General features: G+C 36.1%; 1 protein-coding gene across 3 annotated transcripts in view; it reads left to right on the top strand.

Moving 5' to 3' along the window:
• The first annotated feature begins 2,427 nt into the window (after nucleotides 1–2,427).
• Nucleotides 2,428–26,041, top strand: part of CNOT2 (CCR4-NOT transcription complex subunit 2) — a 117,270-nt gene continuing 93,656 nt past the window's right edge. Inside the window, exon 1 of one of the 3 annotated variants that reach the window (XM_025882859.2) lies at nucleotides 2,428–2,582. Coding sequence is in view for 1 of the 3 variants with exons in the window: in XM_025882858.2 (XP_025738643.1) it covers nucleotides 2,578–2,582 (5 nt within the window). In the remaining 2 variants the exon portion in view is untranslated. The remainder of the gene's footprint in view (nucleotides 2,583–26,041) is intronic. The other 2 variants (XM_025882858.2, XM_025882862.2) reach the window with 2 other exon arrangements.

Below are 26,041 nucleotides of genomic sequence, written 5' to 3'. Positions count from 1 at the left end.
CATTTTGTAAAGGAAACCTTTCAAGATATTTAAAAAGAAAAAAAAAAAGATTACCTAATCTTAGATAAGAATCTACTTCATCCATTCATTGGTTTATTTATTCACTGTCTCATTCATTTAACATGACTTACCTAACGTCTACTATGTGTGGAGAATAATGCAATGAGCAAAACAAATGTAGTCCCTGCTCTCATGTAACTTAAATTTTTAGTAGGATGAAAGGAGTCATATAATAAACAATAAAGATAATGATAAATTACAAATGCTATTAAAAAATGGGAAAAAGAGCTACTTTAAATATGGTGGCCAGGGAAGGCCTGTCAGAGATGATTTCTGAGTTAAGACCTGAAGGATGAGAATGAGTTAGCCATACAGACATAGAGAAAGCGTATCCCAGGCAGAAAAAAAAATAGCAAGTGCAAAGGTCCTGAGATGGAGTACCAGTTAAGATTAAATTCAATTGAGAACAAGAGACCCTAAAGAGTGGCTTTAATAAGATAGAAGTTTACTTTTCCCTCATATCAAAATTTGAACGTAGAGTGTAGGGCTGGTATGGGTGCTCCACAAGGGGCTCAAGGACCCAGGCTTCCACCAGCTTAAGATTTTGCCTAGAGCCCAAACTGACAGAGTTCCAGGCTATCACATCCATATTCCAGGATGCAGGATATTAAGAGGAAAAGAAACAAAGGACTGAAGGTGTGCACCAACTGTATTCTAAGGATGGTATTAAAGGGGTGCCACATGACATATCTACTTATATCACATTGGCCAGAACTACCACATGGCTACAGAGAGGCTGGAAAATAGTCTTTACTCTGGACAGCCACGTGTCCATGTCTATTAGTATTAAAAAAATGGAGAAATTTTAGGGACAACTAACAGTCTCTGCTACAGCCCGGAAAGAGCTTGGTACATGACAGAAATAGAAAGGAAACAATGAGAAGGGTGAGAACAGGATGAAGCTGGATTACAAATACTTAGAGGCATATTCAGTCTTCTAACACACCATGTTACAGAGTAGAAGAGAATGCTGAAGAGGCAGGAAGGAACTGTTAGGGGTAGGGGAGGAAAGGATATAAAGAGAGAGTTGTTCCTCCTTGAATTTTCCTGAAGTAAAAAACAGTGAAGCAGAATGTTTAATGAAATGAATAATCAGGCAAAATATTTTCTACTGGCTACATCAGCACCATTCAGAGTTTAAATTAATTCACACAGCATTTAGTAATATGTAAAACTACCTTGCATTCCGTAAACATAACAAAGTCACCTTTCATTTTATAATACGCTTATTTTTCTTGCTATTTAAGACTGACAGATGCCCTCTGCCCTTAAATCATAAATTTTAAATTGGATTACAATGAGTTTTATTTGGAAGGAAAAAGTGATTGTATAAAAGAAACCACCAAGGAAGTAGAAATTTTATTTACTCCAAATGGCTTGTACTTTACATTCGTAACTTCTATCATTCAAATAGAAAAAAATAACAATTCACTTTATGAAACTACACAATTCCAAAACACACATGCAAAGACTCTTTTTAAGTCCAAAAATGTCGAAGAGTAACGAAAAGGAAAGCGTTTATCGAGAACAAAGGAATGAAGATTGTTTCAAAGAACATAAATTTAATTCTGAGTGACAATTGTTTTTCTTCAAAAGAGACTTCACTCTCCTGAAGTTTCCACCAAAGCCACCATAATTTCAGAGTCTTGCTTACAGCCCAGCTGGTCACTGAAGCTCAGGTGGGTACTGGGGAGTAGGAGCGAGACAAAGTGCTATAAATTTAACTCGGCTAGCGCAAGCTCATTCGATAGTGCTTTAAAAACTTGCTCCCCAATAAGCTCCCTCCCACCAAATTTAAAAAAAAAAAAAAAAAAGGAAGGGTGGTGAGTAGAAAATACCAACGGTTTCAGCAGAGGGGAACTCACTTCTCAGGAGATGATGGTGACGTGCTGCCAGTCCCTGGAAGTGCGTGCACAAGCACCGGAGGTTGCGGGGGCTGAGGGAGGAAAAAGGGACAGCGATCAGTTTTGCTTCAGGTGGTGGGACTCGGGGGTGGGGTGGGTGTGGGGGCCCTTCCAGGCGGACATGGGAGGGGCGTGGTGTCCGACACGAACACAAACACAAACACGCTCCGCTTCCCCAAGGAGGGCGGGCCGACGCCACCTCACCATTCCCCGCCCCTGGACCCCGCGGCCCGCGACGGACCCAGGGCCCGTGCTCAGTGCAGAGCAACCCGTCCCCAGGAGAACTGTAGCGGCCGCAGAGGCCCTGCTCGTTATAACGGCTACGAAGAGGCTACGCGCCTCCCGGTGAGTTGGTGGGAGACATGCTGGAAGCCGCGGCGAAAAAGGTGAGGGAGTGAAGCGCCTCTCCCCACCTCTTCTTGAACGCGCGGGAAGCGGTCTACCCACCCCCAACCCTGTCCGGTCCGCAATCGCCGCTCCCACCTTCCGCCGCCGCCTTGAGTGAAGTCGGAACGACGGGGGTCACGGCGGGGGTCAGAGGGTAAAGGTCTTGCTCCCAGCAGCCTCCGCGGTGGATACGTCGCCATCTTGGATCCGCGGGACAAGAAAATTCATGCGGTGAGTTTTTGGCAAATTTTCGGAAGTCTGGCAGCGGGGCGCGCGGCGGGGGCGGCGGATTCGGGGCCCCCTCAAGGCTGGGGAATGCCTCGGGGCCGGTCCGGCCGCGCCCGGGGTCCGCGGGCAGCGTCCTGGCCCGCCGCTTCCCGTTGCTTTTGTCTCGTCTCCAATCGAGAGAGGGAGAGCGGAGCGGGCGGGGAGGGGGGGTGGCGGCGGTGGAGGAGGGAGGGGGTGTGTATGGGGAGGGTGGTGGACGGGACGTAAAGCGTCGCTGTACTTGGGTGGCTGCAGCGGCAGCCCTGGATCCTAGGCCTGGTCCCTTCGGCGGGAGCTGAGGCTTCCTCTAGACTCTGCTCCGCCGGGCTCCCGCCAGCGCGGAGGAGCCTCCGCCGCCGCGCTGCTTCCTGGGGAGGAAGGGAAGGCGGCAGCAGCGGTGGCCGAGGAGCCCGGGTCCGCTTTAGACAGGGCTGCCGCGTTCCCAGCAGCTGCCGCGGTCTCTGGCTGTTCACATTTTCTCAGTACACCCACATCACCTGCAACCTGTGTGTGTGTGTGTGTGTATGTATGTGTAATAGATGGGGTGGGGGGGACACGGGACTGGCTAACGGGCCTCAGGAGCCCCCAGGCCCTAGGATACCAGAGGGTATGGTTGGTGGAATGAGGAGTGGAACTGTAATGCTTTTTCTGCCACCGCACCCGGAGGGTGAAGCTTGCGTGGAGTGATAGAGACTGAGACGGGATAGTCCTGGGGCGGCGGAGGAACCCGAGACGCTTCTGTTTGTGAAGTTGCTAGTCCTAGGTTTCTACTTCCGCCGGGGCCTCTCCACCTTGTGCTGTCTTGGGTCTGACTTAAAAGTTTTACGGAAGAAATGAGTGGGGTTGAAGGAGGCCCTCCTAGTTTTTAGTTGAGGCTGTTGTCCATCTAGGAGAGAAAGCCTCTCACTCTTGTTAACTGTTAGTCCTCAGCGAATGAGGATTCTAGTTTTCTTTTATAAAAGCACTTCCAAGGTTTTAGAATTTGCGTTTATTTCAGCCCCTTTGGATGTGGAATTATTAACCACCACATAAGTCTTACGTACGGTTACCACCCTCTGAAGGAACCTAAACATCAACTTCCTTTGAATCCTAGTAGAGGCCTTCACTTTCCAAACATCCAGGAGACCGAATGCAACACATTGTTTCATTTTCATAGAACTTTTGGTCAAAGAATCTTACTTAACTCCTTTCTTAATCTTCTGGACCTATTCTAATAATTAAGTACATTGATACCAACTTTTACGTTCTTGGAGAAATGGTAGAAAGTACTGAGTTAAAATCTGTTCACGAGGGAGGCTGTACTTGAATTTATTCGAGTTCAAAGTTGAACACATTTCCTGTCATGCTTGGTATTAGGAATTTCTAGACCTCTAGAATCGTTAAGTGTAACTTGATTTGCCTTTTGAAATAACATAAGTGGAAATAAGTATGGGGTGTTGGGGAGAAATTTCAAAATATCTATTTACATACTGGGTTTAAGTTGAACTGTTTGGGAATACTTAGTATATTTGACAGCAGTTATTTCTTAAACGTCACTGAACACGTATCTTTGGCAATTTTGGAAGATAACTTCATCCCAGTAAAGGGTTGATTCAGAATCACAGTGGACTGAAGTGGTTAAAATGTCTACATTGAAATGATTAGATGTCTTCATTCAGATATTTTCATTGAAATACTGCTTAATGGACCAGGATCTTTAGTAGGCTTTGTATGTTGAACTCCTCTTTAGTTTGTGATAATAAATCTAAAGGCAAAATAACTATATATGTAATAAAAGACAAAACTGTTCCACTTTCTTGACTTTGTAAGAGTCTCATTTAATTTTAAAAAGGTACTTTTCTCATTTTTTTTCTAAGGTCATTGAATTGCAGTGACTTCTGTGCATACTTCGTAATTTAGACAGGATTTGAGAAACTTTCATACTTTTTGCATCCTGATTAATGTTGCATCAATAAAAATAAATTATCGTAAGCAGAACCCTTTTATTCTAAGTATACTGTATAGAGATATCTGTAACCTAATCTGATACTCTTGGGGAATGAGAATTGCCTGTATGCTTAACCAAGCAACAAATACAGCCTGTAAAAAATTCTCAGTTTCTGTAATACTTCCGTTTTAAAGTAAATTTATGTGGCGGAAAAATTAGGGCAAAATGTAAGAGTGTATTTATATCCCCTTTGTTTGAGAGGTACTTGATATTGAAGATAAAATAAAACTCAGAATGGTATTCCTCCTCAAGAGAAATAATTACCTATATTTTTACTTAATAATTTGGATGTTTAATTTATTTTGGTTTTTCAGAGATACTTTAACTTAGTTATAACCTGAAATTTCTCTTTGTTCATAAGAAAATAATTACTTCAGATTTATGAGTAGATTTCATTAGAAGTGCCTCTAACCTAGTTGTTTTGGTTCTTATCTCTTTGGTAGATAATGTTATTGAAGGTACTTGTATCTTAGAAGACTCTTAGAGAATTTTTCACAACCCATGGGAAGTTATAATTTTGCCCTGTTCAGTGACAAATTTTGCTTCATAAGATTTTCTGATACTCTAGAAAAGTAGAGAGGCATGCTTCACATCTATATGAAATAATGGGTAGACATTAATAGACTAGTAAAAATAAGTTTGTTTTTTGCTCCTTAAAAGCAGTGATAAATAGTATTTTTAAATTATGTTGAAATTTTTAACTATAAAATTTGTTCTATTATTACATATTTAAAAGCAAACTTTCCATGTGCTTACTCTTGAATAGGCAGTGAGGACAGTTTATGCAAATAGTGATACAGTCTTAGGAAAAGATACTACTAAATAAGATTTTGTTTGTTACCTAGACCTCTGGTGGATTTTGTAATACAAAGAAGCAAAAGAAACCAGGGTACCAGGTAGGGCAGTTTTACAGAGTTAATTTGAGTTGCACTGTAATTTTTGAATATAATTACATACAATATTGATATCAAGGGATCTAGTGTTGTGATAGGAATCATTCAGGTTAAGGATACAGGTGATCATTCTGCCTTACTAAGGATAATTTCTACCTGTGATACTTAACGTTGTGACTTTCACTAGATATTTTGAAAGAGCTATAAAATTGGTGTCTGTTACAAAAAGTCTGTCTTTCAAAAGAAAGAATGGACATTAGAGTTTTCAGGTTTTATTTTTTATTTATTTTTAAAGATTTTATTTATTTATTTGAGAAGAGCACAAAAGGGGCCAGGGTCAGAGGGAGAAGCGGACTCCCGGCTGAGCAGGGAGCCTGATGTGGAACTCCACCCTGGGACTCCAGATCATGACTTGAGCCCACGGCAGTCGCTTAACCAACTGAGCCACCCAGGCACCCTGAGTTTTCAGATTTTAAAATTAGAACCTTTACCTTGGTTTTGTTCATTGAACCTTTTCATCTTCAATTTAAATACTATATATTTTTTCTTGTTGCTTTAGTTTTTCTGTTTGGCATTTTTTATTTTAAATTCTTAAAACTCCTCTCTATGACAGGCCATGCTGATATGGCTTGTTCACTTATTTACTTTGTCTGTACTTTAGGGATGACCTGGAAAAAGAATTCCCTATTATGTTTTTCTGACAGCTTGTTCTTGGCATATCACTTGGAGGTATGCTCCATTATGAAATAATAAAACGGTTTATAGTGTTTGTTTTTTGGTAACATCTCATAGCTTATATAATATGGAAATATAAAATAAGTTATATAGGAGAAAAAAATTTCCCTTTTTTGGATACACTATAATATTTTCTATATGCTTACTTGGGGTCTAAGTCTGTTTAGATATAGCTAGATATTTTGGACATATTTGCTACCCTGAAAGTTTTCCTTTTTTTTTTTTTGCTTTCCTGCATGTGTTTTTGTAGGAGTACTTTTACTACCACTTCTCTGTTGTTTGACAAACTTCTTATTCTTCAGAACTCTGCTCTGGTGTCACTTTTTAAATCAAACCTTTCCTGAGTCCCCAAATCCTTCTGTTGTACTGCTTTTAGTTTTCAAACCTCTAACACACTGCATTGTAATTTACTGTCCATCCCTATCTACCATAACCTTCAGTGAACTGTAAATACCTTCCTACCTAAAAGGTAGGACTTTGTTTTTTTATGTTTACATTTCTAGTACCTTCTATAGTGCATAGTACTCAGTAGGTTATCAATAAATATGCGGTAAACTGGACTGGTGCCAGATTTGTCTTTTTGACTCCATGCTTTCAGAGTGCTGTTTCCCAGTCCCTAGACCTGAAACAACAGACTGGAAAAGGGGATGGGAAGAAGGTCCCCCTTGTATTCTTTTGTTCCCTTGAATTTTTTCTTATGGTTTTGCATCTAATTAATTACCTAAGGGAAGCTAGATAACCAGCTTCTTAGAGAAATATATGTAGAGTAAGTATAGGAAAGGGAAGGATATTAGTAATAAAGTGCCTCTGGCAGAGTGTTTAAGTCTGTATTTCTTGCTGTATTTTGTTTGGCTAAGGTCACTGGTTGTCATTGAAGGAGATACTTGGTGCAGGCAGTCCCAGACTTATGGTTAATTTTATGATTTTTTGACATTATGATGGTTCAAAAGTGATACTCCTTCAGTAGAAACTGTACTTGAAATTTTGATTTTTTTCCCTCCCTGGGCTAGCAATATGCTGTACAATACTCTCATGATACTGGGCAGAAGCAGCCACTCACAGCTCCCAGTCAGCCATGCTGTCACAAGGGTAAACAACCAATACACCTCTAAAACTGTTCTGTCCCTATATAACCATTCTGTTTTTCACTTTCAGTATAATATTCAATAAATTACATGAGATTTTCAATACTTTGTTATTGGCTTTGTGCCATTTTGTCCAACTGTAGCCTAATGTAAGTGTTCTGAGCACGTATAACTTAGGCTAGACTAAGCTGCGATGTTCAGTAGGTTAGGAATATTAAATGCATTTTCAAGATAATGATACTTTCAATTTACAGCGGGTTTATCAGGATATAACCCATCATAAGTAGAGGAAGATCTGTATTTTTATTTACACAGTAATATGTATTTGCCATTGCTTAATCACGAGCTCCTATTAGATTTGGGCTTTTGAAGTTAGATTTTTTTTTTCTTCTTCACCTTTTTGCTAATGGTTGAGTGCCTAGGAGTTCTCCAGTTCAAATACCATCCTTCTTATGAAAATTAGGTAAGATGACCTAATATATCTTTATTGGTAGTTTAAAACCTAAAAAGCCCTGAAACTGATTTTTTTTTTGCAAGTATAGTTGCTAATTCCAACTGAAATTGGTAAACCTAACCATAGTCTTTATTGGTCTATCTAATTTTCCAACATTCTGCTGCAGAAATATTAATGTATTTGATTATTGGTGCTGCCTAGGCCACTCTGGGAGTCACTAGGTTATAAATGATATATACACTATCTTTTTTTTTTTAAGATTTTATTTATTTGACAGAGAGAGAAAGCAGGAACACAATCAGGGGGAGTGGGAGAGGGAGAAGCAGACTCCCTGCTGAGCAGGGAGCCGGATGTGGGGCTCCATCCCAGGACCCAGGATCATGACCTGAGCTGAAGGCAGACGCTTAACAACTGAGCCACCCAGGCGCCCTACACTATTTTATCTTTTTAAAACCTGAAAAATTCCAGTTCTGAGAAACATCTGGCCTTTAAGGGTTTGAATTAGAGATTGTACACCAGTTTTGTGTCCATTTTTTGAGAGGTAGAAATCAGAGTAAATGACACTCCCTGAATTGCATTTAGTGAAGATGCTAACATTTCACTTAAGTTTTTAGAAATCTTTTCTTATATTTCATTTGCTTATGTATTTGCCAGAGACTTTTTAATGATTGAAAACTGGAGATATAGAAAGAGGGTATTTTTTTTAAAAGATAGTTTGATCCAAAACTCAGGACACGAATCCTTTCTCTGCTTTTACTGAATTGAAATGTCTTTCCGTCTGTGAAAGTAGATGAGAGCCACACTTGGTAATTTTTTACTTAGCCAAGGAATGATAAAATAAGCAAGTGAAAATTATGTGTCCTGGCAATTTAGGTAACAATGTAGACTTGCCTTTTTTTTAAACATAACGATATGTTTAAACATATCGAATTTTTAAACATATTGATATGCCATTTTACCATTTATATGTTTGGATGTTGAAACATAATTCCATTTTGTATCAGCATCTTGACAAAATGTAATGATTGGTTATGTAATGCAATGTGTTTGGGAGAGGAACATTTGGTTTTGTGTCATATTTGGCAGGAATGTGTTTTTGTGTTCTTTTTTACATTGTAAATTATGCTTATCCTTCATACAAATTTTGTATTTAGTTTTCTGTTGTTGTAAGAGTTTTTAGAGAGTGGTATCATAACAGTATTCAATAATTAATGTCATTCAAGAGACCTGATTCCTTTTGGCTTAATTTTACTACTTAATATTTTAAAAAATGGTTTACAGGTTGCAAAGCACTTTCATATGCATTATTTCAATTTTAAGTGTGTTTATTTATTTATTTAAAATAATCTTGACACCCAACATGGGGCTCAAACTCAAAACCCTGAGATCAAGAGTTTTGTGCTCTTTCAGTTGAGCCAGCCAGGTGCCCCCATTATCTCATCTTTACATGGTTGTCATTTTAATGGTTACTTTTTAAATAAGTTTATATTTTAACTTTAACATAAAACAATCAAGCTGCTTTGATTATTATTAAAGTTAGTAATTGGTGGGACACCTGGGTGGCTCAGTTGGTTAAGCGTCTGCCTTCAGCTCAGGTCCTGGGATCAAGTCCTGCATCAGGAGCATGCTTCTCCCTCTCCCTGCTGCTCCCCCTTGCTTGTGCTCGTCTGTGCGTGCATGCATGCACGTTCACCCTCTCTCTGACAAATAAATAAATCTTTAAAAAAAGAGAAAAATAAATAAAATTAGTGATTGGGAATTATAAAGACCATTTTATTCTTAGACTGGACTCAGCATCTAATGTATTTCTCAGTTTAATGCTACGCTAATGCTACTCTATCCTGATTTATCAGATTAAGTAGGTATAAGTGGAAGGTTTTTGTTTTTAATTGGTCATCTTGCAGATTCAGGATAATAAACATAGACTTTTGAAAGAGAGGTAGCAGGAAATTTTTTCTTTCAAGCTTGACTTTGGCAAAATATGACAGTTCACATTTTTAAATATTGTAAACATATTTATCAAGAAATGCCAGAACTTTAAATACTATTGTGTTATAATAAGAATAGGTAGTAATATTATAGCACATTGATTTTACATTCTGTAAACTTATTGCACAGTTATTTTGGAAGGACAGCATGTGCTGAGCAAATATGCCTTGAGCTTTGCCTTGATTTACTAGTGCACAAAATAGTGCTTTAGGGGTGTAGTTTTTATAATTTGAGTGAGCATGTCTGGCCTTAGATTAGAAAAAGAATAAAGCTATAACCTTTCTAATCTCTGCCCACTTACCAGAAATTACAGATGTATTTGTGTACCTGTCAAGCCAGACTTGGAGATCCATGGCAGAACTATTTAACCTGGCAGCAGAGAGCAGTATCCGAGGTGTTTAAATTTGATGTAAAATGTACTTTTGTATTCTGTATGTGTGTGTGTGTGTATCACACATCCTAAAATAGATGTATATGTATAAAGCAGTTGCAGTCCAGTGCTTCAGGGAATCTGACCTCTGCCTGCTCTTTAGGTGTTTCAGAGCATAGTTTGAAAACCACTGGACTTGATCTCTGAGGTCACTTCCACCCTAAAATTCTGTGGTTTTAGAAAGTCAAGACTTTTTCGTCTCTTTGCAGATGCAGAATTCATAGAATTTACTTGTTTTTGAGTAACATTTGGGTAGAAATTGTTTAAATTTCAGGCTCAAGTGATTGAATGTTCACATTATAAGTACTTTCACATAAATTCTTTAATAATTTGAGTGTTTATTCTTTTCTAGACATTGCTGTAGGGCTGGGTATATATAATGGTGAACAAGACAAGTCTGCCTTCATGGAGCTTACGTCTTGGAGAGGGAGACAGAAAATAAATAATTCCAGATGGTAATTGTGATGAAGAGAATAAAGAGGGATAAGGGTATAGCAATTGATTAGGGATGAAAAAAGGAAACCATTTTAAGTAGGGTGTGAGGGAAGGCCTTTCTTTGGAGGTAGCATTTGAGCAGAAACTGAAAAAAAGAGAAAGTCATGCAAAAATCTGGGTGAATGGTTTGTTTCCCAGACAGAGAGAACAGAGGGCTCTGAGATGGGGTCAAGTTTTGCACGTGATAACAAGAAATTTCATCGACAGTTACTTAGTGCAGCATAAATAGGGGTAAACTCTAAAGGGAAAAAGAGATGATTAAGACAGTTCTTGTCATTCAACTGTTGAAAATACTGGGGTGGATCCAGTAATTTATCATAACCTCTATAGAAAGCTGTAAGGAGGAGGGATTATTTTTTACTAAGAGGCCATGATGAGGTGGAATTGGGAGTCTGCTTGTATTATTGGAAAATTATAAAGGAGAATAACTTTTAAACTTTTTGTATTAGTAGAGAATAATCAAATGCTTTAAGGAGTTTTTAGTTTTGCAAAGTTGTTCATAGTAGATTTTCCTTAGAAATTAGTAATGATTTTCATGCTCTAATCAGATTTCCTCGTACGATTCAGTACACTGCCATGCACTGTTATAGGTGCGACTGAGTAATTCTTGAAGTTCGCTTTTTGTGGTGCATGCTGTAGATAACATGAGTTATCTACTCATGTAGATAGAGTAGAGCAACCTTGTTTGAGGGAGTTAATGAGTTGTTTTCAAGGAGGGGATGTTTGAATTGGGTTCTGAAGGGTGATTTGGAGTTCACTAGGTGGGGGAGGGCACATGATCAGCATTGCAGATCACTGAGCCTGAGCCTGGGAGAATATGTAGGATTTGGAGAATTGCAAAGTAATCTGCTATAGTTCTTAATGGAGTTCTGGGACCTTAATGAGAAGTTGGCTGAAGGAATGAACTTGCCATTGTGTGGGACACTTTTTTACATGATGAGGGATAATTAATCAATTTTTTTTAGCAATGCTAGTGATAATCAGATTTGTGCTGGGGGGGATTTTTGGATTCCACAAATTGTAATTAAAATCACGAGCATGATGGTGTGAAATTCTTGAAGGAATGTATTTTCTTAATTAAAAAATTGAGTATTTTCATACTGGCAGGATTTTTTATTTATTAAGAAGTATATGACTGAAACTTTTAAGTTTCTGTCTTCCAGAGAACTTATGCATATAAGCCAATCCGGTAGTTAGAAGTTTTACATTGATGGATGAGACTTGTCACATATGTCTTAGGGCAGGCAAAATTTAAATGTTGTTATTTGACATTATTTGCGGGCATAAGATTTAACATTACTTGGATAAATTAGAATAACCCCAGAAACACGAGTTAGTGATAGATTCATTCATAGGAAATGATACCTATACAGGTATCCCCTCCCCTTCAGAAGTTTCCATTATGACATTTCGCTTTTATGAAATACCTACATTAGTATCTGTTTTCCCTAACCAAAAGAAGAGGATTTTTGCTTTATGAGAAAAGATGGAAAATGAAAATAGCGTTTAGTGTTTCTTTTACAATGAGTCTGTCAGCGCGCATTCTGAGCAGCAAGAGGGGCTCTTTCCCTGGAACCACACTCAGCATCAAGCTGCCATGGCTTTGAACTGTGTCTGGGGGCAGCTGTGCTTTATCTTTATTTATTTTGTGCATTTGTTAGCAAGACGCGTCCTAAGATAGCAGCAAAGCCTGAGCAAAGTTTTGGGGGGCTCTGGGAATGCTCAAAAAATTTTCCATACAAATTAATGGTAATTGCTCCTCTTTACTGCAAGGTTTCATAGGAATACTTTACTTTTGGATGGTGGAGAAACCTGTGTTATGTTACTACAAGTGCTTATTTTACAATGCTTAGGTATGTGTGTATGTTATTCAAAATACTGTATAACAGTTACGTACTCATTTTAGGTTGTTAGCGTTATTAATTCCAAAATGCAAAAAAAACCCCCAAATGTATGTTTTTAAACAGAAAGAATTGATTCCCTAAGAATGCAGTTTGAGCAAATTATTACTATGATAGCATGCATTATATACCAATTTTCATAGCAAAACTCTGTGAATTTACCATTATGACTTGGAGCTGCCCAAGTCACCTAATGGTCTATTTAGTTCATTTTTGGCTGAGTAAGATGGAACTGATTATGATTCCTATTAAAGAGAGTTAAATTGTATTGCAATTTTACATGATGTCATTAAATTCTCTGGTACTAGCCAGTCTGAACGGGAATGACCATTGTACCACTTTTAATTAGCTCTCTGACTTATCCTCCTTAGACTTCAGTTTTTTTCATTTGAAAAATGTGGATAAATAGATTTAATGTGAGGAATAAAGGCTCTTGTGGGGTTTTTGTTTTTTGTTTTTGTAGTGGGATTGCTACTTAAAGATGAGATTCTGAAGCAAAAGAGAATTAGCCACAGTTTTGAGAGTTTACACGTTTTTCCTACCCGAAATTTTGTTGAGATGACATTGTGTTAACTATTTAGTGTGGTATTTTGAGTAACATAAATACATCTTAACATTGCTTTATCTGAAGCTCTTGGCATGGTGTATGGCATATAATAGGCATTTAGTAATTCCTTTGATAAATGGGTAAATCTAATGGAGAGAGCCTTAGTTTTGGATGTCTGCCACTTAAAACCTGAATTATGTTGAGCTATCTATAGCAAGTTTCTTTGCCTCAGTTTCTATATCCTTAAAAATGAATAAAATATCTTCTTAGGATCATGTAGAACATCTGACAATAGGTTTATAGCAGTGTTGGTTTATATCTCTTTTTCTTTATGAAGAGTAAATATTCCAGAATACTGGAGGAAGTTAGAATAATTAGCATAGAAGTTATCTTTTATTTTTTGAAAGTTGAGAAACTCAAGTCATTTGTTTACCTTTGAGTATATGCTCATCTTTAACAGAGAGATAATATATTGTTTTGGAAAGACTACCACACTTGGATTCAGAAAATGGGTTCTAGTCTGGGTTCCATGAATTTATTAGCTATGTGTTTGGGCAAATCAATTAGTATTGAAGAGCTTCAGCTTTTTACTCATTTATATCTTTTAATATTGCTGATGAGAATTGAGATAATGAAAGCAAGAGCATTTGGTTAATTGTAAAGCAATGTTGGAAGTGTTACGGTAATGATTCCTGATTATTAATGGTTGTAATACAACTAGTAGTTTTAAGTTGTGTGATTCATTCATTCACTTTATTTTACCTTGTGGTACTGCTGTGTCCATGTGGTTTTTCCCTTTATTTTTACGTAATTAAGTATCTGGCTTATTGGACTTCTGGGAGGAGGGAGTGTGGAGAGTGTTCATCATAGTAGGCCAGTTAATACTTGGATGCTTTTGCATGTTGAAGTCCTGATTCTTCCTGTAAGTAAATACGACAGGAAGTCTACCTCATCTTCATTTCCTCTTCATTAAGGATGAAAGATGGTAAATGTTCTTTGGGTTATTCCCATTGTTTGTAACTATATTTGTGTGCTTTCTCTTTATTATTGTTAGTCAAACATTTTTGTGAACATCATGCCTGTTTTCCCTACAAGTGAAATTCATTTGTAATTTACAATTAGAGCTTTGAGAGTATCAGTGCAGTAGTTTGAAACTGTTGTATATTCTTTGTTTATGCAATGTGTATGAATAACTTTTACTGCTTTTTTTTTTCTTCCCTCAAATCTGTAAGATCTCTTGGGTAGTGAGTCCTTTGAAGCATTAAATGCCATATAAGGAAAGCAGTACTAAGTAGTTGCAGTAGTAGAGTAAGGAAAGTAAATCAGAGAGTAATGAAATTTGGAAAATGATTCTTGTTCATTGAAGGGAAAGGCATTGTTTTTACTGTCACTCTTGTAAAATTGGAATTGACTAGGAGTAGCTAGAGAATTCATTTTTCAGAATAGTTTGCATTCTAAATTGTATGGTTAAAGGGCTTTTATTTTTAATTGTATATGCCAGCCTTGGGCAAATAGAGTGCTGAAATTTTAAGACATGGCAAAGATAATGTAGGGTTTTTTTTTAAGATTTTATTTATTTTAGATTTTATTTATTTGAGAGAGAGAATGAGATAGAGAGCATGAGAGGGGGGAGGGCCAGAGGGAGAAGCAGACTCCCTGCTGAGCAGGGAGCCCGATGCGGGACTCGATCCCAGGACTCCAGGATCATGACCCGAGCTGAAGGCAGTCGCCCAACCAACTGAGCCACCCAGGTGCCCAAGATTTTATTTATTTATTTGAGAGAGAGAGAGAACGCACAGGCTGGGGGAGAGGCAGAGGGAGAGGGAGAAGCAGACTCCCCCTGAGTAAGGGAGCCGACGTGGGGCTCGATCCCAGGACTCTGAGATCATGACCTGAACCGAAGGCAGCTGCTTAACCCACTGAGCCACCCAGGCACCCCGAGTTTCGGTTTTACAAAATTAGACTCAGTTTTAACACTATTTCAGAAACTGTTTATCTTTGTTTCTGGCTTATTAATTGGCTCAAAGAACAGTTAAATTTTTTTGATTTCTAAAATTATTCAAATTAATGTATTGAGAAGTTGAACTTTTTTAAAAGAGAAGACGTAATAGAAATGGCTTCCTTATAACTTACCTATTTTACAACTTTGGATTCTTGAATCTTGAACATTATTATGGTATACTGAGGAAATAATACTAGTATTTGCTAGTTTAAAATTTTTATACGAAGCAAATAAAATGTGATGTCATGCTAAAGGAGTCTGTGGTAAAAAGTAATAATATCAAATACTTATAGAAAAGTGGAAAATAAAGATGAGAAAAAGAAGAAAATAAAAATTACTTGGCAATCTTGCACAGTAGAGAACTGTTAATCTGGGCAGGTGTGTGTGTGTGTGTGTGTGTGTGTAAAACACTGTGGTGTCTTGTATTTCTCCTTGATTACTAAAGTAACACAGGGTAATGTGGAATATTCAAAAAATGCTGGAAAGTATAAAAAGAAAGGGAGAACATCCAGAGACAATCACTGTTCCCATTTTTGTAATAGAGAAATTGGGCTATACTTACTGATTTGCAACCTGTATCTTTAAAAACAAACATCCTTAGATCATAAGTTTTTTCTGGCGTCATTCAGTATTTATCCAAACCATGATTCCTAACGGCCAGAGCATAACTGACCTAATTCTTTATTATTGAACATCTAATTTTATTTTGGTTTTTCGTTTTTATAAATGGCACTGTGGTGAACATTTTTGAACCTGAATTCTTATTTGCGCATTTGAATATTTCTTTAGAAAATGTTTCTAGGGGCACCTGGGTGGCTCAGTCGGTTAAGCATCTGACTCTTGATCTCAGCTCAGGTCTTGATCTCAGGGTCATGAGTTCAAGCCCCTTGTTGGGCTCCATGCCCAGTGTGGTGCCTACTTAAAAAAATGCTTCTATAAGTATAATTATTATTTTAAAGTATTGGAGATAGCTGCAATGCTTATTAAGTAATTGCTGTGTTTTTAGTCAAATTACTTTTCAAGCTCCAGTGTTTTCTCCTGTGAAAGGGGCTCAATATTGATACTTAACCTCATTGGATTGTTGGGAGTGAGTGACAGTCTATGTATAACAGTCAGCACAGCCTTAGCATTCCTCAACTGCCCTTTCATAAATAGGCTCTTTTTCCTATAACATTTATCATATAATCATTATTTTAACAATTTTTTCTCTTGTAAGGATTGAGTCAGCTTTGTTCACTAATGTGTATTTGAAACCTTATGTAGGGCCTGACAAATAATTGTTGAATGTATGAAAGGTTATTTTCCAAAGCTTTTAGTGCTTACTTTTTTTCTTACAGCAAGCCTTTGCCAATTTACGTTCCCACCAGCTATGTGTGAATTGTCTTTTTCACTTTATTGTTAATGACATTGAGTATGGTTGTGTAAAAAAAAAAAAAAATTGTCCTAAAATTTGAAGGTATAAACTTGGAATTTAAAAAATTTGTATTTTTTTGTTTTTCAAAGAGTGGATCTTTTTTATTGTATAATTTGTGTTTAACATGTTTTCTGTTCATTTTTTTCATTTTCAATAATACTAAGAATAAAAATAAGTCTAAAATAATAAAGTGTTATAATCCCATCTCTGGTCCTCTCCCAAGCGTCATTTTATATATCCTGGGGGAAAAGCAAATCATATTTAATACACAAATATGAAGTGATGTTAACATACAGAAGTTCGATATCAAAATTCACTACAAAAGTGGTTTAAACTGAATAAACTAATAATGTAAAAGTTTAAGAGATTTTTGCCTAATTTGTTATATTAACAGTAAAAATTTAGCTGTTATGTTAAATGCCAAAATAAGGTGGTAATTTTACTATTTTCTTAAGCTTATGTTGTCTGGAGGGCTTCAATTTGTTATCCATATGTGAATTTGAAAAGAGCAAGTGGTTTGATGGGGGGGGTTAGACAGTGTATTACTTTCTGTATGTTATTTATTTACTCATTTGGCAAATATTTAACTCCTATTGTGTGCCACAGGCACTGTTCTGAGAGAATATAGTGTACAAAATAAAAAAATAAGACATGGTATGGCAGAGGGTGGTAGGGGTATGGAAAAAAAGAGACTAGGGGAGTATGAAATATGTATGGGATGCAGATTTTAACTGGCTGGTCATGGAAGTCCTCTCCTAGAAGGTGATTGAGTGAGCCTGTGGTGAGGGAGCAGTCCTCTGCATAGCCAGGAGAAAGAGGTTCCAGGAAGGGACAACAACCAAGTGCAAATGCCTGAGAAAGGATGTCTTATGATTTGATGTCTTATGATTGAAAAATTGCAAGGAAGTCTATGTGACTGGAGCGTGGTGGGAAAGGGGGAGAATGGTAGGTAGGTGCAGAGAAGGAAGAGGACCAGAGGCATGTCAGGAAAGATTTTGCAAGCCATCAAAAGGACTACTCGATCTCATATGTACTCTGCACAATTGTTATGCATTTGGTTGAATTGTTTCCACTTTACAGTTAATAAATGTTTTGTAGGGTAGCTTGTAGTTCTCAAAGTCATAATAGCTAATGAGTGGCAGAACCAAGATACGAACTTAGGTCTTTGACTTCAAAGTTTATGGCTGTTTCATTACACTGTCATTCTTGCCCTAGCATACTTCTAGAGGCTTTCACTCCCCACCCCCGCAAACCAGGATTTACACTGTGGATCCAGGGTGAGTGTCCATGCATGTGTGTGTGACTGGGGGACACAAAGGCTCAGAAAACAGTTCCTTTAGTGCAAAGTATATTCAGATACCTTCTATTATATTATAAAACATGTTTTTAAACATGCGAGTTTTAATACATTGTATTGATTTCATGGCCCACTGTTGGAGCCCAGTTTGAAAATCACTGCACTATTTTCTTTACAATGCCAGAAGTTCCAAATTTATCCATGGCTCTGAATTATAAGAGAGGCTGTTTTGTTTACTTAAGAAAAATCCTTACGTCTATAGAACTAGCTCTTAGGTTGGGAAGCAAGATGTTACACAATCAGATTATAAAAATATATGTATAACATTTGAAAGTTCATGTATGATTTTAATTTTCCTTTCAGAAAGACTACAGCTTCGTTAGGAAACTTTAGATGGCTGAATTAAGTCTTGTGTTGAGTGGACAGGGCAATTAAGAAAACAAGCTAATGCTGCTATTACTGCTACTATTTTCTGTCAGACATTTATTATACTTTTTTTAAGTATTTTTTTATTATTTTTTAAAGATTTTATTTATTTGACAGAGAGAGACAAGCGAGAGAGGGAACACAAGCAGGGGGAGTGGGAAAGGGAGAAGCAGGCTTCCCGCTGAGCAGGGAGCCTGATGTGGGGGGCTCAATCGCAGGATCCTGGGATCATGACCTGAGCCGAAGGCAGACGCTTAACGACTGAGCCACCCAGGTGCCCTTTAAAAGTAATTTAATATGTTACTTAAGTATTCTAAGACGTTTTAAAAAAATGCATATATCTTCTCTTAGTCTTTCTCAGGGCAAGACCCATGTTCAGTTAGGTATCTATAGGAATGAGTACCTTTTTTTTAAAGTGCTTTATTACCGTTCTTATTTTTAAGTCAGCGTTGTAAAGGAAACGTACATATAATACAAGGCACCCATTTAAGTGTCCCTTACAATGAATTTTGGCAAATTTATACACCCGTAACCATCACCACAACCCAAATAAAAACGTTCTCATCACATCCAAAGTTTACCGTTCAGGCAGTCCTCATTTGTGGCCACAGGCAACCACCAATCCGCTTTCTGTCACTATAGATTAGAGGTTTTTTTTTTTTAGAGGTTTGAACAAGTGGAACTGTACAATATGCATTCTTTTGTGTCTGACATCTTTTGCTCAGCGTAACATTTTTAATTCATCAGTGTTGTTTTATGTATCAGTCATTCATTTCTTTTGGTTAGTATTTTGTTGCGCTATTCTAACAGGTGCCTAAAACATGTTTGTTGAATGAATGCATATTTAGCACAGTAATATCCCTCCCTCCACAATTCGGCTGCATTTCTTTTTCTATCATAAGGATGCTAAAACCTCTTCTAGATTGTGTACGTGTGTCACTAGACTTAAATTTGTGTTACATTATGTAATGGGATGATTTAATAGTGAAAGATATTCAAGGTTTAGAGCTAAATGACCTTGGCATGAATCCTTGTTTTGCCACTCTGTATGTTACAGGCAAGTTACTTAACTTTTCTGAAGCTTAGTTTCCTCTTTTCTAAGATGAAGGTAACTATAGTTGTTGAAGTGTTAAATTGCCTGTAAATGTTGTATGTAAAGTAAGTGTATTTGTAAAATACACTTTGTAAAAATAGGTAATTTAATGATGATTTTTGGATAGAGGTGTTTTAGTGTCTGCTTTTTATCTACAAACAAAATTGTGCCTACCCATAAAGTTGTGGTTTTATGTTTTTTATTAGTATTCATTAATGGTTTGAAGAAACATATTTATGTTTATTAAAAGTTTCATCTAATGAAATCGATTACTTTTAGGTCTTGATTAGTTTACTTTTAGGTCACAAAATTGTAGGCTTTTGCTAATTAAAATTATAATTAAAGGTAATTCATAAACTTTTTTCACAGGTTGAAAGGCTTAGTGAAATACAAAGATGAAAAAATAGCCGTGATTCTAACTCTTTATTATTGGCATATAATTATTTCAAAGAGTAAAATGCTAATGGGGAGAAAGCAACCAGGAAACTAGTATTTATTTGAGTCAGGTTTTGTAGTAGTTGTTTTCTACATGCCATTTATTCATTCAGCAAATTTTAATTTAATGCCTACTAGGTATCTAGGACATGCCTCACTGTGGGCTTTTGAAATTAATGTTTTTTTCTTTTTAATCCCCCATTCAGGCTATTGCCTGGTATTTAAGTATTATATGAATGTTTATATATTTGTTGAATGCATTAATATTTTTATTTGGCTTTGGAGCAGAATCAAATTAATGTGTTTTATAGCAGATTAAATCAGTAATGTGTGCTTGTGACCAGAAGATAGTTTTTAACTCACCTAAGTAACTATAAAAGGTTATTAAAGTTTGTATTTTGACTGTGAACATTGCTGTGGTTTAAGTGACTTCTGATTATGCTTGTATCAAATTAGATTTGACCTTTGGAAAGAAAAAATTAAAATGTTGGGGGAACAGTGGTAGGCTTTGTGTTTGTGTTTGGTATATATAGCAAATTTAGAATAAGGACGGGTGCCTGGCTAGCTCAGTTGGAAGAGCTTGTGACTTTTGATCTTGGGGTTGTGAGTTTGAGTCCCTGATACCACAGGTGTAGAGATTACTTAAATAAAAACTTAAAAAAAAATTTAGAATAAAAATACTAAATTTTGAAGGGTATCTTTTGGTAGTTTCTTTCACTACAAAAAATTATTGTTTTCCAATATATTACATTTTTTTTTAAATTTTATGGGTTAAGTTTAATTCATTTATTGTCTTATTGATAACTGGGTAAACCAAACATGTTGTTGTAAGCACACATTCATTAGGAAATGTTGTTAGATGAAAACAGAAGAAAGGATGGCTCATCTGAAAATGTATAATGTAGAAGATAAGCAAGATAGAACTTAGCAAAAGTACAGTGGAGGTTAAATGACATTGTAAGTGATAACGTGGGATAGATAATAAGTTGTGCTTTTGAGGATATAAAAAATTGTTAAAATAAGATCCTTAAAAACTAGCATTCAGTTTTTAGGCATTCAGATAGACTGGAAACATTCTCATTTAGGTTTATGGTTCTTAATCCTGAGTGCCTTAGAACCCAAAGGGTCATTGAAGATAGGGGTGCATTTGTTATTTCAGTATTTCAAAAATGAAAACTCAAAAATTTTATTTTACTTTGAGACTGAATACGCCAATTAATATTACTGTTCCTGGCTTTTCATTAAAAAAGTATCAATTTATGGTAACTGCAGTCATCTTCTGTAGATTAGAATCTCTTCTTGGGTAGTTACATGTGTTTAATAAAGATAGAAAAACCATTTTATCTAATAAAATCATAAATAGAAAAATATTTTTATGTCCTTGTTGAACATGTGAGCCCTTTATATATATAGATATGTAATTGAAATTATCATCTCATCCTTCCACTGACAAATCAGTTGTAATCTCAGAAAGGTCATGCCTGATTACTTTTATCTGGTACTATACCTTTGCCATTCCTCACTGTAGTTATATTACTCTCTGTCTGGCTTAGCATTTATCACTATCAGAAATTATTTGTGTTAATTACTTGTTAGCTAGATGAAAATTCCGTGAGAGCAGGTACTTTGCCTGCCTTATTTTTTTACTTAGTATCTTGTCTGTGTATCCACCTAGAACAGTGTTACATTCCCACCTGCAAGGTATGAGGGATCTGGTTTTTCCACTTCTCTCCAACACTTGTTACTGTGTTTTTGTAAATATAGCCATTATAATGAGTTTGATCTCATTGTAATTTTAATTTGGATTTCCCTAATGACTAGTGGGAATGTTTCTCATTATAAAAAAAAAATCCCATTGGGATTTTGATTGGCATTGTATTAATAAGTTTGGGGAAAGTTGACATCTTAATTATATTGGGTTTTCCAATCCTTAGACCTGGTATATATATCTCCCCATTTATTTAGTTCTTTGATTTTACTTGTCAGTGATTTTGTTTTTAGTATACAGATTCTGCACATATTTTGTTAGATTTATAAATATGTATCTCACATTTATACTTAAATGTCACATTTTGGAGAAATTATTTGGAGCTATACTAGCTGTTACTAGCATATAGAAATAGGATGTTTTTTCATATGTTGAACTTGTTTGTGACCTTGCAAAGCTCACATAGTAGGAACTTTTTTTGTAGATTGTTCTGCATATCTTAGACAATCCATATCATCTTCAAATAGGGAAGATTTATTTGTCTTTACAATCTATGCCTTTTGTTTCTGTTTTCTTGCATTATTGCACTGCCTGGGTCATCCTTCTCTGATTTGCAGTCTTAAAATATGAAAGAATACAGTCTTTTACCATTAAGTATAATGATAGATGTAAGTTTGTCAAATTAAGGAAATTCTGTTCTATTCCTGGTTCACAGAAAGTTTTCATGATGAATGAATGTTGAATTTTGCCAAATAATTTTTGTCAGTTGATATGATCACTTCGTTTTTTCGCCTATTAATATGGTAGATTGTATTGAATAACACTCCTTATTAGAGCAATTTTATTGAGTTATCATTCACATACCGTGCATTAACTCACCTGCCTAAGATGTGAAATTCAGTGGTTCTTAGTATATTCACAAAGTCTCACAACCATTACCACAGTCTATTTTAGAACATTTTTATCACCCCAGAAAGAAATCTTACACCCTTTAGCAGGCCCTCTCCATTTCCTTCCAACCCCCATCCTCACCCACCCTTAAGCAACCATAAATATACTTTCTCTCTATATATACATTTGCTTGTCCTGAACATTTTATGTAAATGGAGTACTTGCTCTTTCATGACTGGCATCTTTCACAAATGTTTTCAAAGATTGTACAAGTGGAAGCATTTATCTGTATTTTATTCCTTTTATTGCTGAAGAATATTTGATTGTGTGGATATACCACATTTTATTTATTTATTTATTGATGGATATTTGGGTTGTTTCTACTCTTTGGCTGTTTTGAATATGTTGCTGAGGACATTTCTGTACAAGTGTTTCTGTGGCCATATGTTTACATTTCCCTTGGTTACATACATAATGGAATTGTTTGGTTATATAGTAATAATATTTAACCTCTTGAATTGCCCACTGTTGTACAGAGCAGCCCTACCATTTTACATCTCCACAAGCAAAGAATATGAGAATTGTAATTTCTCCAGATCCTGGCTAACTCTTGTTACTGTTTTATTTTCTTTATTATAGCCATCCTACTGTTTATGTTCTCTTTGTGGTTTTCATTTATATTATCCTGATGATTAATGACATTAACTTTTTTGAGTGTACATATTTAGTCACTTGCGTATCTTCTTTGGAGAAATATGTAGTCAGATCCTATGTCTACTTTTAGTTTGTCTTGTTATTATTGAGTTGTAGGATATCTTTGTATATTCTAGGTACAAATTCCTAATTGGATATGCAATTTTTTTCTTTTATTTATTTATTTGAGAGAGAGCAAGAGAGCACGAGCTAGGACGGGGGAAGGGCAGTGGGAAAAGAAGCAGACTCCCCGCTGAGCAGGGAGCCCAGTGTGGGGCTCTATCCCAGGACCCCTGGGATCATGACTTGAGCTGAAGGTAGACGCTTAACTGACTGAGCCACCCAGAGGCCCCTGGATATGCAGTTTTCAAATATTTTTAATTTTGATGAAATTCAATTTATTATTTTGTCGTTGCTTATGCTTTTTCTGTCATGTGGAAGAAGGCACTGCCTAACCTAAGGTCGTGAAGATACACTCCTTTGTTTTTTAAGGTTTTTTTTTTTTCCCTAGACCCTCGATTCTATTTTGTTGATCTGTATATTTATTGTTATGCCGATATGTCTTGATTACAGTGTGAAATTTTCAAACCAGTAAGTGTGAATCCTCCAACTTTGCTTTTCTTTATCAAGATTATTTTTATTAATCTGAGTCCCTTATATTTCTATGTGAATTTTAGGATTAGTTTATCTGTTCAGAGAAGGAAGATGGAACTTTGATAGGGATTTTGTTGAATCAGTAGATCAGTTTGGGAAGTACTGCCTGCCTTTAGATCTGTGAACACCGAGTGTCTTCCCATTTATACAGTCCATCTTTTAATTTTAGCGGTGTTGTATAGTTTTCAGAATATTAATTTCGTAGTTTTTTGGTTAAAGTTGTAGCTAAGTATTTTATTCTCTTTGATGCTTCATAAGTGGAATTGTTTCCTTTCTCTCTTCTTTCCTTTTCCCTTTCCTTTTTTTTTTTTTTTTTTTTAAGTAAGCTCCAGGCCCAGCATGGGGCTTGAACTCACGACCCCAAGATCGAGTAGCATGCTCCACTAACTGAACTAGCCAGATGCCCCAAGTTGTTTTCTTAATTTCATTTTTTTGTCTATTGTTAGTATATAGAAATGCAATTGTTTTTTGCACATTTGTACCCTGCAACTTTGCTGAACTCTTTTATTAAACGTTATAAAATCTGTTTTTTATAATAGTTTTTTTAAGTAACTTTTTAAAGCATTTTTTATGTACAAGATCATAACATCTGCAAATAATGATAGTTCTACTTCTTCCTTTTTGACCTGGGTGCTTTTTATTTCACTGTCTTGCCCAGTTATTCTGGCTAGAACTTTTAAGTAAGTACAATGTTGAATAGAAGTAGCAAGAGGAGACAGCCTTATTATAGTTTTTTCCTAGATACCCTTTATCAGTTTGTGGAAGTTCCTTTCTATTTTTAGTTTGTTGATGTTACTGTCATGAAAGGCTGTTGGATTTTTTTCAGATAATTTTTCTGCATCTATTGAGATCATGTGATTTTTGTCTTCTAATAATACAGTGTATTGCATCGTTTGATGTTTGGATGTTGACAATTCTTGAATTCCTAGGATAAATCCTACTTGGTCATGGTGTATAATTCTTTTTATGTATCGCTGGTTTTGATTTCCTAGTATTCTGTTAGTGTGTTTTTTTGTGTGTCTTTTTCGTAAGACATGTTAATGTGTGGTTTTCATTTCTTGTGATGTCTTTGGTGTTACCAGGATAAATAATAGCCTTATAGGATGAATTGGGAAGTCTTCCAGGTGTTTTTATTTTATACTTTGGAAGATTTTGTGAAGCATTATTAGTTTTTCTTTAAATGTTTGGTGTAGAATTTACCAGTGAAGCCACCTGTACCTGGTGTTTTCTCTGTGGGAAGTTTTATTTATTTTATTTTATTTTTATTATTATTTTTTTCTGTGGGAAGTTTTAAAATTGCTAATTCAGTCTCTTCCCTTGTTATAGGTCGGTTTGGATTATTTTTTGAGACAATTTTGGTTGTTTGTGACTTTCTAGGAATATGGCCATTTCATCTAGTTATTTGTTAGCACACAGTTCATATTATTCTTTTACTATCCTTTCTCTACCTGTAAGGTTTGTATTGTGCCTTTTTCATTCCTGATTTTAGTATTTTGAGTCATTTTCTTGGTCAGTTTAGCTCAAAGTTTGTCAGTTTTGTTTATCTTTTTAGAAAATCAACTGGTTCTTTTCAATTTTTCTCTTTTGTCTTTTTTGTGTTTCATTTATTTCTGAACCCATCTGTATTATTTTCTTTCTTTTGTTTGCTTTTGGTTTAGTTTATTTTCTAAAAATTTGTTAAAGTTGGGGTGCCTGGGTGGCTCAGTTGGTTAAGCTTCGGCTTAGGTCATGATCCCAGAGTCCTAGGATTGAGCCCCGCATTGGGAATCCCTGCTCAGTGGGGAGCCTGCTTCTCCTTTGCCTCCCTGCTTATGCTCTCTCTATTTCTCTCTATCTCAAATAAATAAAATCTTTAAAAAAAGTGAGTTAAAGTAGGTTAAGTTATTGATTTAACATCTTTTTAATTGTAGATGTTTTACATCACAACTATAAATTTTCCTTTATTGCTTTCACTGCACTCCATAAATTTTGGTATCTCTTATTTTTGTTTTCATTCTTCCCAAAATTTTTCTAGTTCTCCCTTGTGATTCTATACCCACTGTTTATTTAGAAGTATTGCTTAATTTCCACATGTTTGTAAATTGCCCCAGTTTCATTTTGTTACTTCTAATGTCATTACATTTTGCTTGGAGAACATATTTTATATGCATAATTTCTGTCTTTTTAAATCTATTGAGGTTTGTTTTCTATTTGGCATATGGTTATCCTGGAGAATGTTCCATTAGTACTTGAGAGGAACACGTATTTTGCTGTTGTTAGGTGTTTTAGATGTATTTGTTAGGTCTAGTTTTTAT

Source organism: Callorhinus ursinus, unplaced genomic scaffold (genome assembly GCF_003265705.2).
Source record: "Callorhinus ursinus isolate GAN/ISIS: 27379988/994484 unplaced genomic scaffold, GSC_fseal_2.0 scaffold14, whole genome shotgun sequence".
NCBI lineage: Eukaryota > Metazoa > Chordata > Mammalia > Carnivora > Otariidae > Callorhinus > Callorhinus ursinus.
The sequence above is the reverse complement of the archived record's forward strand: the minus strand, read 5'-3'. Positions and strand labels throughout refer to the sequence as shown.